The sequence below is a fragment of the Talaromyces atroroseus genome (assembly GCF_001907595.1).
Source record: "Talaromyces atroroseus strain IBT 11181 chromosome Unknown scaffold_10, whole genome shotgun sequence".
Classification (NCBI taxonomy): Eukaryota; Fungi; Ascomycota; class Eurotiomycetes; order Eurotiales; family Trichocomaceae; genus Talaromyces; species Talaromyces atroroseus.
Window position 1 is genome coordinate 614,751 of NW_017971442.1, and position 15,399 is coordinate 630,149.

Sequence of the window (15,399 nt, forward strand, 5' to 3'; positions counted from 1 at the left end):
AAAAGAGAAAAATAGAAGCTAATAAGAAGAGATGCTTCCCACCCCCTTTGATTGTACGCACGCAAATTGAAACAAGAAAACAAAGAAATTAAAAGAAAAAGAGATCCTCCTAGTCACCCATTATTTCATCCTCATCTTCGTCTCCTCCAATCCCGTTCTGTTCTTGCTCTGATCCGTCTTCCTCGTCGTTGTCATCGTCAATGTGCTCTTCGACCAGATCCCTAGCACGGAGATCTTCGTCTTCATCTTCTTCAACAGCCGGGTTGGCATCTTCTTCATCTTCGATTGGATCGTCTTCTAGTTCAACTTGTTCATTGTTCTTTGATAAATCGAGTTGAACGGCTTTATCGGTATCTGCAGCGTCTTGTCTATCCTTCGACCGACTACTGCCGTTAGCAGCGGGTCGTGCCTTGCGATCTTCCAGGAACCTAATGACTTCTTTGTAATTGTGACCTAGCAGGGCTTTATTAACCAGTAATTTCTGCTTGAGTTTGCCACGATGTGGTCCAGAATTGTCTATAACGCGGCCGATGATTGCTAGGACAATCTTGCCGGTAATCTCGCACAATCTTTGTTCAGCGATGATTGTGGTGCGGAGACGTTCGGTAGCAATGGCTTCGTCTTCCATACCATCTTCATCTTGCTCTTCGTTTTCCTCCTCATCGTCAGAGGGCAGGTCTTTCAGATCCTGAGCTGACTCTAATGGAGCATCATCATCAGCAGATGAACGAATTTCCTTCTTCATTCTCTTAGCTAAAGCTCGCTCAGCCATGTCATGAAACCTGGAAATGGTGACTTGTGTCGAGGGCGTTATCTCTTGCGCTAGCCCTTGGACTTGGAAGAGAATATCCTCATCGACGTTCTCTAGACCACCCTGAATATGCATTCCGATATTGCGCAATGTGCCGAAAAGAGTCTGTAGATCTAGGAACGTTGTCACTGCAGAGTATCGAATGTCATCTAGTATCTTTCTCTGTTGCATGACGGCTGTCAAGGTCGCAGCAAAGACATTCCGACTCTTCGCCAACGTCTCAAAATATGCAGTGTTGAACTTGGCGCTTCCAGACTTGACTGCGGTGGTTAAGGCCTGCACTTTCCACATAAAGTAAAAGAGCAGTGTCTTAATGCTGTTGCTGATCAACTCTGTCTCTAAGCTTCGCAACTCCTCATCACCCTCCTCATCACGAAGACCGCGTTTCACAAAGTGAATAAGCGTGTTGAATGGAGCTTCCGAGCTTTGCTTGCGTTTCTTGACTGCAGCAACGGGAGCCGTTTCAATGATGCCAGTGCAATCTACAATACTTGCTAGATTGGATATCCTAGTAACGGAATTGGCAATTTCGACCAGGACACTTTTAGGAAGTGACGACCCTGCTTGAACGTCCTTGTTTTGAGCGATTGCACCAACTGTGTCAATCATGTCGTCCCATAGTTCCTGGACTTTGCCTTCCATCGCTTCCTTCATCTCATCCGAGCTTCGAGCGTGCAGGAAAGCTACACTAGCTTCGGCAAGAACATCTTGGTCAGAATGTGTCAAAAACTGCCTATTAATGTCATTGAGAAGTGATGTATAGGCTGTTGTGTTCTTTTGCAGATTCTGAACTTTATCTAAATCGACGAGATGTTCTAGACGGAGGACTGCTGAAGCCGCTTCTGGTATGGCACCAAATTTGTTTAACAGGCGTGGGATGATTTGAGTAAGATTGTGAGCAGTCTCTTCTTGCATCTCTGGAATCTTGTCAGTTAATGACTTGATTTTTTGTCCGCGTTTGTTTATGTCTGATCGGGCAATCTCTAAAATTCGGAGCTTGACGGCGCAAACCAACACTTCAAGTAAAATACTATCTTGGCCCTCTTCCAATGCGAAAAACTGCCGCACGTTGCTGACCTCATCCTGCGGAGGCGAATCTGTGATTTGAGAGTGATCATAGAGAAGATATCCTGCGAGAGATTGCCAGTGTGACAGTTCTCCCATATGTTGATAAATTGCTTCAGTCGCAAGAAAGAAACGTGATTCTACTGGTGCGCCCGACAAAGCCTCAACGGTGCTCAAATGTTGACGCTCTACCGCCTGTTCATCCCTTTGTCCGTCATAGGATTGAAGGATATCGGCGAGACATTTGTATTTGATCCAGGATCTCTTAGGAGACTCGAAATCGTCTTCGTCCTCTTCCTCGCCAAAGGTTTCATTGATGTCCTCTGCCATTTCCTCAGTATGAGTCTCAAAGATTTCTTCAAGATTTGCAGCGAAGAAACGGCCGGCTGCTTTACGAATACGAGGTTCTGCATCGAACACTAGTTGGCCAACTTGATCGATTTCGGCGTTTTCCATCAACCCCTGGTTTCTAATGAACCCGAGCAATTCCACAGTTGAGGCGCGCACATTGCTGTCGGTGTCCCTAAGAGCCATCTCAACTAGCCGACGGAGAAATCGACCGGTGAAAGTCCGAAGAGTAGCGATGCTAATCTTGATTTCATAAATTTGGCGAAGTTGCGAAACCACAGCTGCACGGACCTGAGTAACCGAGTCCGAGAGACCCCAACCGAGATATCGCACGTACTGGGGGTCGAAAAACATTTCTCTGTGCGTCTGGATCCATCGAGCTAAACCAAGGAAGCATTCACTGCGAATTTTGTAGTCGACATCCCGGTACCGATGCACCCACATAGTGTCGAAAGCCTCTTTGAGAAGGGTTTCTATTGCCTCTAATTTTTCTTCGTTCTCTTGAATTGTATTTTGGATGGTAGTGATCCTGCCTTTGTTCGCCTGCTTCTTCCTCTTCTCGCCTTCCAGTTGCTTGCGAGAGGTAGAAATTGCAGAGGCTACCTCTTCAGCAATATCACACAAGGCGGTGGTGATTGATATGGAGAATATAGTCGCCGTATGTCTGAAAGCTCTATTACCAGAGCTAGACATTATATTGAGCCATATCTCAGCCTTTAGGCCAGGAGCAAATGAATTATACAGCAGGGAGGAGCGGTGGAGACTTTCAACCCAGGTATCGCAAAAGTCCACGATGATGGCTCGGAAGTTGCGAAACCTCTTGTCCTTAGATATAAGTGGATAATCCGAAGGCTCGGTATCGAGATGAGCCTCTTGCAGGTCTTGTATACGCTGGGGCCAATGGTCCTCGTCCGTCACATCCGCAGTGTCCACGGACAAGTCAGCACCTGTACACTGAAGGAACATGTTGAATAGCGTGCGTAGGCCCTCGACCGGGTCTTTTTCGTATTTGGACAACCATTCCTCCACAACGGTTTCGGCGTCTTTCCCTCGGTCGAAAATATCGGCTTGAGATAGGCATTAGCATTTGCAGACATCGAAAATAGAAAGAAGAAGTATTACCAAATAGACCTTCTGAAGTAGCATGGAAGATTGGTCTCGGTGGAGCAGTTCTCTTTTTTGAAGCCGCTTTCTTCTTTTGCTTGCCGTTGGTTGCTGGGCGTATTGCAAGTGATTTGCCTGCGTTTTTGGTCTTTGCTTTTTTAGTGGCGCGCGACGACGATGATTTCGCATTGCTTTGTGGGTTTTGTCTGCGTTTATTCGCTGCTCTCCGCGCCGCTCTTCTGCGCTCTTTCTCTTCCTCCTCGTCTGGATCTTCGTCTTCGGAATCGTCTTCTGGCTCGGAGTCTTCTTCGTTTTCCTCGTCGCCATTTTCCTCATCTTCATTCTGTCCAGTCCGCTTTCTTTTCTCGGCGGTGTTGGCACCTAAACTGTGGACATCCTGGGAGAAAAGTTGTGGTTTCCTCACTGCACGTCCGGATTTGCGCCTGCTGGAGGTATCGCCATTTTGCTCGCCGTCAGAGGACCTTGAGTCGGAAATGTCCATGATTTGCTAGATTCTGGCGCACCAGAGACTTCGGCTGAGTGCGTGCTTTCTATATTTGGTAGAAGGGTGAAGGCGATGAAGATACGTGAAAGAAGAGGGGGACGACGGGCGTCGCACGCGTCCCGAACGGGTAGTAGAAACGCGGTAAATATGCAGTTGATATCGCTGGGAATAAGAATTGTTAAATCGTCTTGCACAGAAGAAGTTAGAATCCAGGCCGCGAGGGAGTAGATAGAGAGAACACCAACCCAAAAAACATGTGCTTTCCCCTCTCGAGGCCTCGAGGTGGAATTCTGGCGATGATGGGAGGTGCCGTTCCTTCCTTACGCGCGACCACAAACTCCAAGGCAAGCGGCAGTCCGCACTTGCCAGAGCGTGATTGGCCAGACTGTCGACCCATGCAGCTTAGCGCGAAAACACGATAATTGCGTATCGATAAAGGCACCTGATCCGCCTTGCCCTAAGCCCTGCTTGTGGCTGTTTGTGGAATAGCGCCAGTTGGTATCAATAATCACGAGAAACCAAGATCGCTATCATTTGACAGACAAGACGGCTCGAGTAACCAAGGAAAAGAGAAACAAGACCCCGAGGATGTAAATCTATTCTTGAATGGTCAAAGGGCATGATTATAGTATAGCCATGCAGAAATTCAATTCGATCAATTCCATTTCCTGTTGAAATCTTGTTCAAAGCAGAGTTCAGATCAAAGCGCTGGGGAGGAAACCAGAAACATGGCATTTAAATCCCCATTTGCTGCGACTGTCGCAAGTCCCGGGAAAGGCGAGGCTGTGCTCTCACTATTACCTCCATCTATCCCGACATTGACGACTCTGACATACAAATATCCTCTGAAACTTCTGTCTCGTGTCCCAAGCTTTACCCCTGATAAAGCTCTCGCAGGAAAAGACGCCACAAAACCAGTCCATCTGTATCTTTTAACCTATGGTGGCGGTCTTCTTCCGGGCGATCACATTGATGTATCGATTACTCTTGATCCCCGTGTGCGCTTGGTAGTTACTACACCGCAAGGAAGCACCAAGATCTACAAAACGGCACCAGATGGACGACGCTCAAGCAGCAACAATTCTGTGATGGACGACGACATGAGTCGTCAGACGCTTGACGTTCGTATTGGAAGCCAGGCCGGCCTTTGCTATCTTGTTGACCCGTCCGCCCCTTTCAAGAATAGCCGGTATGAACAGATCCAGGTGTTTACCATTGACGGGTCTCAAAAAGGAGAGAATAGAAGCAGTCTTTGCATTCTGGATTGGGTGACCCAGGGTCGAAGCGCGCGTGGAGAAAACTGGGACTTTCAAATATGGAAAGGCCGCAATGAGGTGTGGTCCGAAGATAAAATAACTGGCAAAAGACGGTTGTTGTTGCGTGACTCTATTGTTCTAGACGATGAAGTGGATCCCCAATCGAAAGAAGGTGATAAAATCCACGAGTCTGGTGGATTGATCCGTGAAAGAACATATCCACATGGCGTTTTTGGTACATTGATCCTTTACGGTCCGATGTTTGATCAGTTGGGCGCCTTTTTTATGGATACATTTAGCTCGCAGCCACGTATTGGTGGTCGCAACTGGTCATCAACATCGGCTGCAACAGAACCTTCCAAAAACCAAGACAAAGTCACATGGACTGCGGCTCGTGTTCGGGCAGGATTTGTTTTAGTGAAGTTCGGGGCCATGGATCTCGAAGCTGCTCGAGAGTGGCTTGGAAACGTGATTCGCAAAGAAGGAAGCATTGCCCGAGAATTCGGTGAAGAAGCATTGTTTTGTCTGTAAATGTCACCCAGCCTGTGTAAAGCGAGGAAAGGGTATACCTATGTATGTGGAATTATCTCAAGTCATAGCAATATATATTCTATTTGAATTTTATGGCAGGAAAGTTTATTTGATTACCAGTTATAGGGAAACCCAGGAACATTGTTTCAGATTATCTCCCCTCGTTGTTGGACCACCAGTGCCCTTTTATCGCACTCTCCAAATCATCAACATTCAGTAGGTCGGCACCTTCTCGCACGAGGACACTCCAGATATGATTTCGAAGGTTCCGTGGCCAACTTGGTGTGGACCAATAGCGAACCTTGAGCCCTCGTCGGTGCGCTTCGTTTATCTGGGCTCGAATTCGATTTAACTGGTTGGAGGTGATGTAAAATTTCCATGGGAATCTAATGGATCTGTCATAGGATCCCGATGCATAATAGCTATTAGATGGATTGTATGTGCCGAGATGGACGGCACTTGGTGTTCCGGAAGAACCCTGGCCTTCTTCTTTTCTCCGGGCTGATCGTGCTCGTTGTACAGGTTTTGGCTCACCATCTTCCATTAGCTCAAGAGGTGCATCATAAAAGATATCACGATACGTTGAGTTCGCGGTCAAGAGTTCGAATGGCGCGCTGCCAGTCGCAACTACCGTGATAGGTCGATTGACAACCTTGGCCCCATTCCAGTGGGTTAAATAGCCTCTATCTCGCAATGGTGACAGATGAGATATGACGTATGGGAGGGTGTCGGCGCCATTTGTCTTAAAATCAATTAATAGAACAAGGTTCTGATCCGGGTCTGTTTCAAATACGCCGTGCAATGTCTGATTTATTGCTGAATTTCGTTCCTCCAATAGGCTCATCAGCGGATTTACATAGAGAGATCCCAGGGTACGGCCGTGGGTGACTTTTGGTCTCGTGTGAGCAATGTACAGTTCTTCATCGATAAGCCACACATCAGCCTCGACGCCGACACATCCTGCTTTAAGAGCAGAGACTAGAGGCATTGGCCGGGTATAATCATTGTGAGAATGACATGGTACGGGCAAAACGTCCTTCGTAAGGGCCGTTGGCCAATTCACAAGCCCATTCTCGTCGTTCCATATATCGAACAAGTCCTCTGAGAAGAACGAGACAACTATTCCGCATAGAAGCGTTATAAACTCAATTACGCCTCTAGGTTAGGGTCAGTAAAAGGGGTGTCAGCAGTCGAGTGTCGAGCCGACTTACATCATTGCGCAAAAATGCAGGACAAAATAAGGAAGCCTTGTTACCTACTCATCTCACCGTAACACGCTCGGAATCAGAATGCTTTTGTCTGTCAGCTGCACGGACCTTTTCCTAACCGAGCCCGATGGCACCCCTTTTTTCTTCAAGCTGTCGATTGCGAAATACCACCGGATAAGAGAATCTGCTATTCAATAATGGGCGTATAAACCGAGGTGATGTAAGCGGGCCGATGAGGAGACGATAACGATAACGATAAGGATCCCGATAGCGATAGCGCAAAGGCAAAATTATCGTCGGTTTTTCCCATCCGCAGCAACCTTCCAAAACATCCATCACACACGCCTTCAATATGCCTCACAAACATAAAAGACGGCAAAAGGACGAGTCGTAAGTTTCTGGAAAAATTCTGTTAAATATGATGTTCACCCCGCTGAATACCAATTGCAGGACCTACGACCTCCCTCCCACAACCATAGCCAAGCCATTGCCAGTTAACAAAGGCAAGACACCGAGCAATGCAACGAAGAAAGGGGCCAACAACAAAAGTAAAGATAGCGAAAGCAACAAAAAGCCCAATAATAAGAACCCGAAATGGGCAGACGATACTCCTCGTGCATTCTCACGTTTGATGCGCTTCCAACAACTGGGGAAGATACCGTCTGGACTGGATGACGGCAATGGGAAACCGCAGAGCAAGAAGCGTAAGCGCGGCGGAGAAGGAGGAGGAGGAGGAGGAGGAGGAGTAGAAGATAAGGATACAACGACGACTACCTCCAAATCTGCAGCCAAAGACAACGCCGCAGCTATCAAGATTCTCCCTGGCGAGAAACTGTCTGATTTTGCCGCGCGTGTCGATCAAGCAATGCCTCTTTCCTCGATGAAAAAGTCACAACGCACAACTCAGTCTGATAATCTTTCGAAGATCCGTGAGGAGCGTATTACAAAGCATGAGAAACATCTCCGAAAACTTCAAAAAGGCTGGCGTGAGGAAGAAGCTCGCATCAAAGCAAAGGAGGCCGAAGAGAGGGAATTAAGAGAGGCACAGGATGATGAACTTGCAGAGTTATGGAAAGAATGGCAGGTTGAAGCTGGGAAAGTCAAGTCGAAGAAAAAGACTACACAGTCGTCATCCAAGAAGAAGAAGAGGAAGCACGGCAAAGATAACGATGACGATGACGAGGATGATGACGATGACGACCCTTGGGCTAAACTCAATACTCGCGAGCGAACAGCAAAACCTATCAATCCGCTAGAAGTGGTTCAAGCGCCTCCGGAATCACTGGCTAAACCACGCGAGATTTTCAGAATCCGTCGCGGTGCTGACGGTGCCGAAGTGGATGTTGCGAATATTCCTGCCAATGCTGGAAGTTTGCGGAGGAGAGAGGAGCTTGCCGAAGAACGAAAGAGTATTGTGGAGGAATACAGACGATTGATGGCTGCGAAGAGAGGGCAATAGCAGCCATCTTCTGTCAGTATACTTTGCAGCTGAATCTATTGTTGCTAGATGCAACCTGGGAAATCTGGCATCATGTTCCTTTTTGATTCTGTTCTACTTCTCACAGTATCCATAGTTTCTAATACCGTTTCCACCTTCAAAATCGTACGTATATACCTAGCTAGGAAAGTAAAAACTTGACACCCTCCACCAATTCCTCCTCCCACTTCCTCGATACCTCCAGATCTGGGCACGTCGTCCAAAACCCATGCGGCAAACCAGGGTAGACATACTTCTTCGTGTCCATCCTATTCTCCTCCAAGATATCACTTAATAGAAATGCCTCGTAGCGTCGAGGATCCCAGCCACAAATATGAAAGACTGCCTTTTTGGCTAGCTGGGAATGCGACTCGAATAATAGAGGCGAAAGACGACGATCCCCTGGGGGAGCGCCATATTTCGCTGTATACACCAAAAATTTAGGTATAGTCTGGTTAAACAAGGTCTCGGGCATAAAAATGTACCGGCAAAGTAATCAATAGACTTTCTAGTCAAACCCGGAGCATCAATAACCTCGCCCACGCTCAGAATCCGGTCCCGATACTGCTCCGGCCGAACATCCGGGTGGCAAAAGCTCGAGGCAAGGAACAGGAGACCCGTCAAGGGTGGATGCAGACTGATGTCTCAGGTCATGGGCACACGCCGTGTATCTCGGGGGAGGTTGTTAAGGAACTGTTTGGAGTGGCTATTTATTGATACCAACAAGGGAAAACTTGGAAGCTGTTGCACGAGGGCCATTGGGGATGTCCGATAGACAGATGACGATATTCAGCCATGTTGAAAATGTTATGCAATTTTTTTTATTGTGATTCAACTTGGAACAGCATCCAGCATTTATATGCGCATGAAAGACTAGGTTGATCTGATAAGAATTTCCTTCCTATTAAAGAAAATGGTACCAGAACGTCCTCGAGCCAATGGAAGACCTCACCTATCTTCCTTCAATATTGGCCGATGTACCTAGGTATGCAACATATTTAGGACATTCATGGGTATTGATGGTACTAACCTAGAGCGACATCTCAGTGTGAACTAGGTATTCGATATCAATACAATTGGAATCTAGTAAACGTCTTGTTACTGAACTAAATGTGTGCATTAGATGTACTAACCCTTAGGACTCTTGAAGAATATATATACAAACGCTTTCATATGTTCCGAATCCCAGAAAACAGACAAACAAAAAGAACTTTTAAGCACACTTCTAATAAACAACGGCAATCATTCTACTCTCCGTTCAGAGAGTTCACATAGTCAGCTGCTCTGGCCTTGACTTCCTCCACCATCTTTTCATTGCCGCCTTCAGCAGCAGCCAGTTTGACCTCGAAATCCAGCCACTTCTTGAAGAAGAAACGGGCCTGCTTGGGCTTCAGTTTCTTCTGCGATTCAGTCGATACCGCGGAAAGAATAGACCCCTTTTTCTTTGATTGTATCTTGGGAGTAGCGCTGATACCTAGAACACGCTGGAAGACCTGTCGGACTTGTTCGGCGTCGCCATGTTTCATTTCCAAGTCAAGCAGAACGTTCCATAGATCGGTGCGCTTGGGGAATGATGAAAGGAGACCTTCAAATAGAGTGCGGCCCCTTTCTACATCACCGTTTGGCGATCGGAATTCGAGTTGAATGAATTTGCAGGTGACATCAACATGAGTATTAGAAGGCAATGACTGCATGGCACGGGGAAGAAGTTCACGGCCTCGTTCAGGGCTAGACAGGGTATCGAAAAGGAAGGTAGCGTAATTAATGAAGAATTTCTGTGACGAATAGACTTTCTTTTTGAGCGCCGTCTGGAACAACTCATCGGCTTTCTGTAAATTAAATTAGAGAAAGATTAGTTGATGTTTTCTTCACATAGAAAGTAGCACATTTAACATACCTCATTCTTTCCGGACTGAATAAAGATGCTGATCAGTCGCTCATATATCTCTTGAGTATCATTATACTGGCAGGCCTTCTTGAAAACTTCGTCCAGGCTGTCATCCGTACCATAGGTGTTCTCGAGGTTGAGTAACGCCACCCAGATGTTCAGCTTCTCGGTATCTTGACCGATACTGATTGAACGAATAGCACGTTCGCCAATCTCCCTTGCCTTGTCTACCTCGCTCAATTCTAGCTGGAATGCCATGTATTGTAGCCACAGGATCGAAGAGTCAGGCTCTCCTAGCAAGAGTCGTTCATAGTCAGCCACAGACTGTGGACCCCGCGTGTCCAGGTCGCCAGTCTGGTCAACTTGGATCTCTGGTTTGCGATTGCGCTTCTTCTTATTAGAACTACCATCTTCACCAGTGTTTCCACGGTCAACGATCTTTGAAGCCCCTGACAGCCCTGCATCGCCCGTCCAGTCGAAACCACCAACGTCAAGTCCTCCCTTATCGTCTTTAGCTTTTGTCACGGCGTCTTCTTCATCGCTTGACTCCGATTCAACGTCACTATCATTTACCACATCAACACTGCCAATAGATATATCCCCATCGCCGTCGTCGTCACTCTCGAGTTGCACACCTCCGGCTTCATCATCCATGGAAACATCTTCATCACTGTCATCCGAGCCTTCTTCGTCCCCAAAATAGGATGCCTTGAGCCCAAAAGATATCTTTTCTTGTTTTAAATCGATCTTCAAGATCTTTGCCTTGACAATATCGCCGGCCTCAAAGAGTTTCCTTGCGTCTTCAATGTTCTGCTCGGCCATTTGGCTTCGATGGCAGAGGCCGCTCACATTAGCCGAGCCATCTATCACGATAAAAGCACCGAAATCCTCCACCTTTCGCACTTTTCCTGTCACTATTTGACCAGGTTTCAGATCGCGAATAGTGATCGGGGTCTTGTATTTTGGGTCTAAGACAGATTCTTTGAGGCTCAGTTGCAGCTTCTGATTCTCTGGATCCACAAGGATGACTCTTCCTTTGACTAATTGATCTGCCTGGAACTCGTCTTTCCATTCTTTCAGATATGAATCGGACAAATCTGAAATACGGACATAAGCCGAAACATTATGACCCAATGTCACAAATAAACCATTATCAGCAACTTTGCGAACGAATCCCCGGACAATATCGTTGACCTTCAATTGGTTCATGGATGTAATCTCTCGGTCTTGAACAGGCAGTGAGGAACTCAAAACCCTTGATGGTCGCAAAGAAAGGTAAATTTTCTTGTTAGGCCCATCGATATCAACGATGCAGGCACGAAGGATTTCGTTCTTCTTATAGACTGTCGTGTCGATTTTGGAATAATCATCAGCCATGTTCATGAGACTGACAGCACCGACAATGTTATCGCTTAGCTGCATGATGACCTGTTTCTCTGTGACTTTAGTTACTCGTCCAGGCAAAATCATGCCCTTTGACAGTTTGTCAATTGACAACTCTCGGGCCGATTCTTGCTTCACTGAAAGATCCAAATGTCCTTTATCCAAATCAACACCCGCAACACGAACTTTCAGAGCAGAGCCAATAGGGAAGTTGTTTTCTAGGTCGGCTAGCGTAGACAAGTCGTCGCTGAGATCGATAGCGCGCAAACGGCCCCGAACGTTCGGTGAGATACTGACCCAGAGAAAATCATCAGCGATATTATTGACATAACCAATCATTTGAGAGCCAGCTTTGACTTGTTCCAGAGTCAATGCGTTTTGGTCTTCAGCAGCGACGTAGCTTGGTTTTGCCGATAGCTCAAACACTGGATGCTTGCTTGTCCGATGACTGATGGGGAGGAATCTATGGCTGCGGGCATCGTGAACTCCTAAAATGCGCACAGAGAGAACTTCCTTGACTCGGAAAGTACGTAAGGGCTGCTTTCGGTCCTTGATATCTTCCCAACGATCAAAAACTTCCGAGACATCGATGCGTCCCTGCACATTATCTGCAAGAACAACATTGATTTGCGTTTCCTTGATAGATGCAATCCTTGCCTTGGTGACTTTTCCGACAGTAAAATCATTCATTGAATGGACGGTATTGTCAATCGGATTTGACAACTGATCATTTCCTGGAAGCGGCTTTCCGTGCGATGATTCCTGTCGGCTAGCTGCTGGCCGCTCTGATGGGCGCATGGTCAATGTGAAGCGCTGATGGTCTTCGTCAATCTGGTGGACAGTTGCAGACAGCGCTTGAGATGTTTGCAACCCAAAGTCGGGTTTGTTCAGATGTTCGTCATCGATGAGACGTTTGGGCAACAAGGCATTGAGCCCCCCGAGGTACTCGACAAAGACTCCATGCGACGATATTCCCCTCACAAAACCCGTGACCTCTGTGCCCTCTTGGAGTTCCTCGAATTTTGCCGGAAGAGCGTTCTGTTTCAAAGCCTTTCTGAGACTTGGTTTATGAGTTACTCTGATCAATCGGTGAACTCGTTTAGCTTCAAGAACCAAAAGATCCGACAGCTTCTGACCAACTCGTATCTTGGAGAATGCTGATGCTACTTTCGAAGCGTCACCATCAACAAGGTGGGTAGCGCTGAGCCTTGCCGTAACACCGTATTTCTCGAGCTTTAGGAGTACATCATCACTTGATTTCTCAAATACAGTGCCGGTGACGGAGATTCCTGGATGGATCTCATTGAAAGCCTCTCTGTAAGCCTCAGCAGACCCTGACGGGTCTTTGCAAGAGACTACAAGTTTTCCTGAGGCTGCATCAACACTAAGAGCATGAACATTGACAACTTGGCCCTTTCTAAAATGTTGAGATGGATCTTTAATAAAAGCCTCACTCATTTCAGAGACAGGCAGGAAACCTCTAACAGTGCCGTAGAATTGGACAGTTGCACCGTGTGGTTGTATGTTGACAAGTGTTCCCGGAGACTGATTTCCAGGAACAATGTCGTTGTAGTCTTTCCAAATGGCAGACTCGCTATTGAGCAGACTCTTTTTCAGCGTGAGCCGCATCTGTCGCTTTTCTAGATTGACTGACAAAACGCGAGCAGAAACGGTAAGTCCTTCCCGAAACTTTTTCTCCGGATGTTGTAGAACTGTATCGGCGAAGTGCATTAGTGGCACCAAGCCAGTAATACCATCTGCGATTGACAGGATAATTCCGTCTATTCCCTCTGCGCCAATGAACAGTTTCTCAATCTTGCCTTTGACTACCGCACCAAGGGGAACATCCTCAAGTCGGATAAAGGGCTGTTCAATGACTTTCTTTTCAAAAGTTAAAAGGTATAGATTGTCCACTGAATTGTGGCCAATTATTCGAGCTTTATGTGTGGTGCCAATCCGGAATGGGCCTTGCTCTACTGATACTGTCTCTACAGTTCCATCGGCAACCCTCGAGATGTGGACAAAGCCAAGATGCTTGGAAGATGCAAGCTCGACATAAAGGCCAAGTCCAGGCTCAACTGTCACAACCTTTGCATTCAATATTGTTCCAACAGAAGGCGCCGAGCTTTCCTGGGAAGGTAATATGCTCTTCCACTCTAGAATATTGTCCAATAGTGAGGCACCAACTTTGAAAGGTTCTGAAGCAGGAAAGGTACAGGTTATTCTGGCCTTGATCTTTGCACCAGCCTGAAACTTTTTGGTAAGATCAAAAGACCCAGAATTTGCTCCAGAGTGAACAAAATCAATAGTCGAGTCTAGGAGACCCATAATCTTTCCGGCCAGACCGTTCTCTGCAACTGCGGTCAAAAGTATCTCGACCGCAGTTCCAGGAAGGAAAGCTTGGATTGTTGGTGCAGATTTGAGGCAGGACTTGAGCGAAGCAGCGGTTTGTAGTTTCGATGACAGCTGAAATACGGTTCGACTAGCATTGAAACTCGTGACCACGCAGAGTAGCACGGCGCCTTCCTTGAGGGTCAATTGGCCAATATCATCCTTAGAAGCCATAAAGCCCTTGACGCCTTTGTCTCCGAGGCCAATATCCATGACGCATCCGTGATCTTCTACACTTGTCACGGAAGCTTGCACCATGGTGCCTTCAACAAGGTCGGAGTCCGAAAATCCTGAGTTTGTCTGTCGCGGATCGAGGGAGAGCTCGATTCTCTTCTTGTTTTTGACAGCTCCAGTATCTGTAGCGTTTCCAGTGGAGGTAACGTAGGCACGGAGGAACTGTCCAAGATAGAAATAATTGGATAGATCCAAAGAATCATCTTCCGCTTCATCATCACTTTCTTCGTCCTCCGCATTCAAAAGCTTTTCGATCTTCTTATCGAACAATTCGGAAATCGCAGTCAGAGGGACGTAGCCTGTAAGGTTGTTGGGAAGTGCTAGGCCAATGTCATGAGCGTTGATGCTAGTAACTTGGCCTAGAACCATGGTCCCCGTAGTTAAGCGCTTTTGCAAAATTAGTTACGAATGCTAAGAGCGGTGGATTGGCAACGCACCTTGAAGCTAAGACCTTCGACTCGGACACCTTCTTTGGTATTCCTCTCCGAATCTTCTGCCTTCTTACTCTTCGACTTCCGCGTCTTCTTAGTCGGAACTGGTTTTTTATCCGCATCCGCATCCGCATCCTCCATGTCAATGTCGGCATCTGAGACTTCTTCGCCGAATCCTTCGGCCGGTTTACCGGATTTCTTCTGCTCGAAAAGAACATCTCGAGTGGCTTGGATTTGGATTTGCTTGCGCTCTAAGGGGGTTAGCACACTCCCACCACCACGTGGAAATGACGGTTCCTCGTCGCGCAGAATGGAGGGCGCGGTGTCCTGCTGTCGAGCAGTCGTCTCCTTCGAAACATCTTTTCCTTGCTTGGCTTTCTTTTGTTGAGCACCGGATTCTGCTTTGGGGGCGCCCGAAGTGACACGGGCGCGCTTCTGGTTCTTGGTAGCAGTGTCTTCCCCAGTAGCTCCCTTGCGCTTGATTGGCGCCATGATTGAGGAGCCTATGTTGGAATTGTCTCCTCGCGATGGACAAACAGAAGATGTGCGGGCGGCAGATGCCAAAAAAAATTCCATAGCAGATAAGGAAGCTATCAGTGCGCTAGCCTCTTATGGCTAGTCTGGACATGTTGAGTTCCGTCGAGCCGCTAAACCGAATACGGAATTGTATATGCTTAGTCATCTTTGATGAGGTCGAAGAGTGTAGAAGTTCTGCACTGTGTATAGTTAATCATTCCACTGCTCAATCAGAAAAAAGCAGAAAGAGC

The 15,399-nt window shown here is 47.1% G+C and overlaps 5 protein-coding genes across 5 annotated transcripts, besides 1 other annotated feature; 2 read left to right on the forward strand and 3 right to left on the reverse strand.

Annotated features, from left to right (window-relative positions):
* Positions 1-109: 109 nt before the first annotated feature.
* On the reverse strand, positions 110-3,830 carry UA08_07012 (hypothetical protein; the record flags this gene model as incomplete). Its single annotated transcript, XM_020261906.1, has 2 exons — positions 110-3,291; positions 3,347-3,830. The coding sequence occupies 2 exons, from the start codon at positions 3,828-3,830 to the stop codon at positions 110-112; spliced, it is 3,666 nt and encodes a 1,221-aa protein (XP_020117693.1).
* A 731-nt stretch (positions 3,831-4,561) lies between these two features.
* On the forward strand, positions 4,562-5,620 carry UA08_07013 (hypothetical protein; the record flags this gene model as incomplete). Its single annotated transcript, XM_020261907.1, has 1 exon — positions 4,562-5,620. The coding sequence occupies one exon, from the start codon at positions 4,562-4,564 to the stop codon at positions 5,618-5,620; it is 1,059 nt and encodes a 352-aa protein (XP_020117700.1).
* A 151-nt stretch (positions 5,621-5,771) lies between these two features.
* On the reverse strand, positions 5,772-6,836 carry UA08_07014 (hypothetical protein; the record flags this gene model as incomplete). Its single annotated transcript, XM_020261908.1, has 2 exons — positions 5,772-6,777; positions 6,832-6,836. The coding sequence occupies 2 exons, from the start codon at positions 6,834-6,836 to the stop codon at positions 5,772-5,774; spliced, it is 1,011 nt and encodes a 336-aa protein (XP_020117699.1).
* A 344-nt stretch (positions 6,837-7,180) lies between these two features.
* UA08_07015 (hypothetical protein) lies at positions 7,181-8,287 on the forward strand (the record flags this gene model as incomplete). Its single annotated transcript, XM_020261909.1, has 2 exons — positions 7,181-7,218; positions 7,279-8,287. The coding sequence occupies 2 exons, from the start codon at positions 7,181-7,183 to the stop codon at positions 8,285-8,287; spliced, it is 1,047 nt and encodes a 348-aa protein (XP_020117698.1).
* Positions 7,985-8,029: a repeat region (Identified by RepeatMasker using a combination of RepBase library and repeat library created with RepeatScout).
* Positions 8,288-9,552: 1,265 nt separating the features above from the next.
* UA08_07016 (hypothetical protein) lies at positions 9,553-15,124 on the reverse strand (the record flags this gene model as incomplete). The annotated part of the gene is made up of 3 exons (XM_020261910.1): positions 9,553-10,134; positions 10,203-14,588; positions 14,639-15,124. The coding sequence occupies 3 exons, from the start codon at positions 15,122-15,124 to the stop codon at positions 9,553-9,555; spliced, it is 5,454 nt and encodes a 1,817-aa protein (XP_020117697.1).
* Between the last annotated feature and the right edge of the window lie 275 nt (positions 15,125-15,399).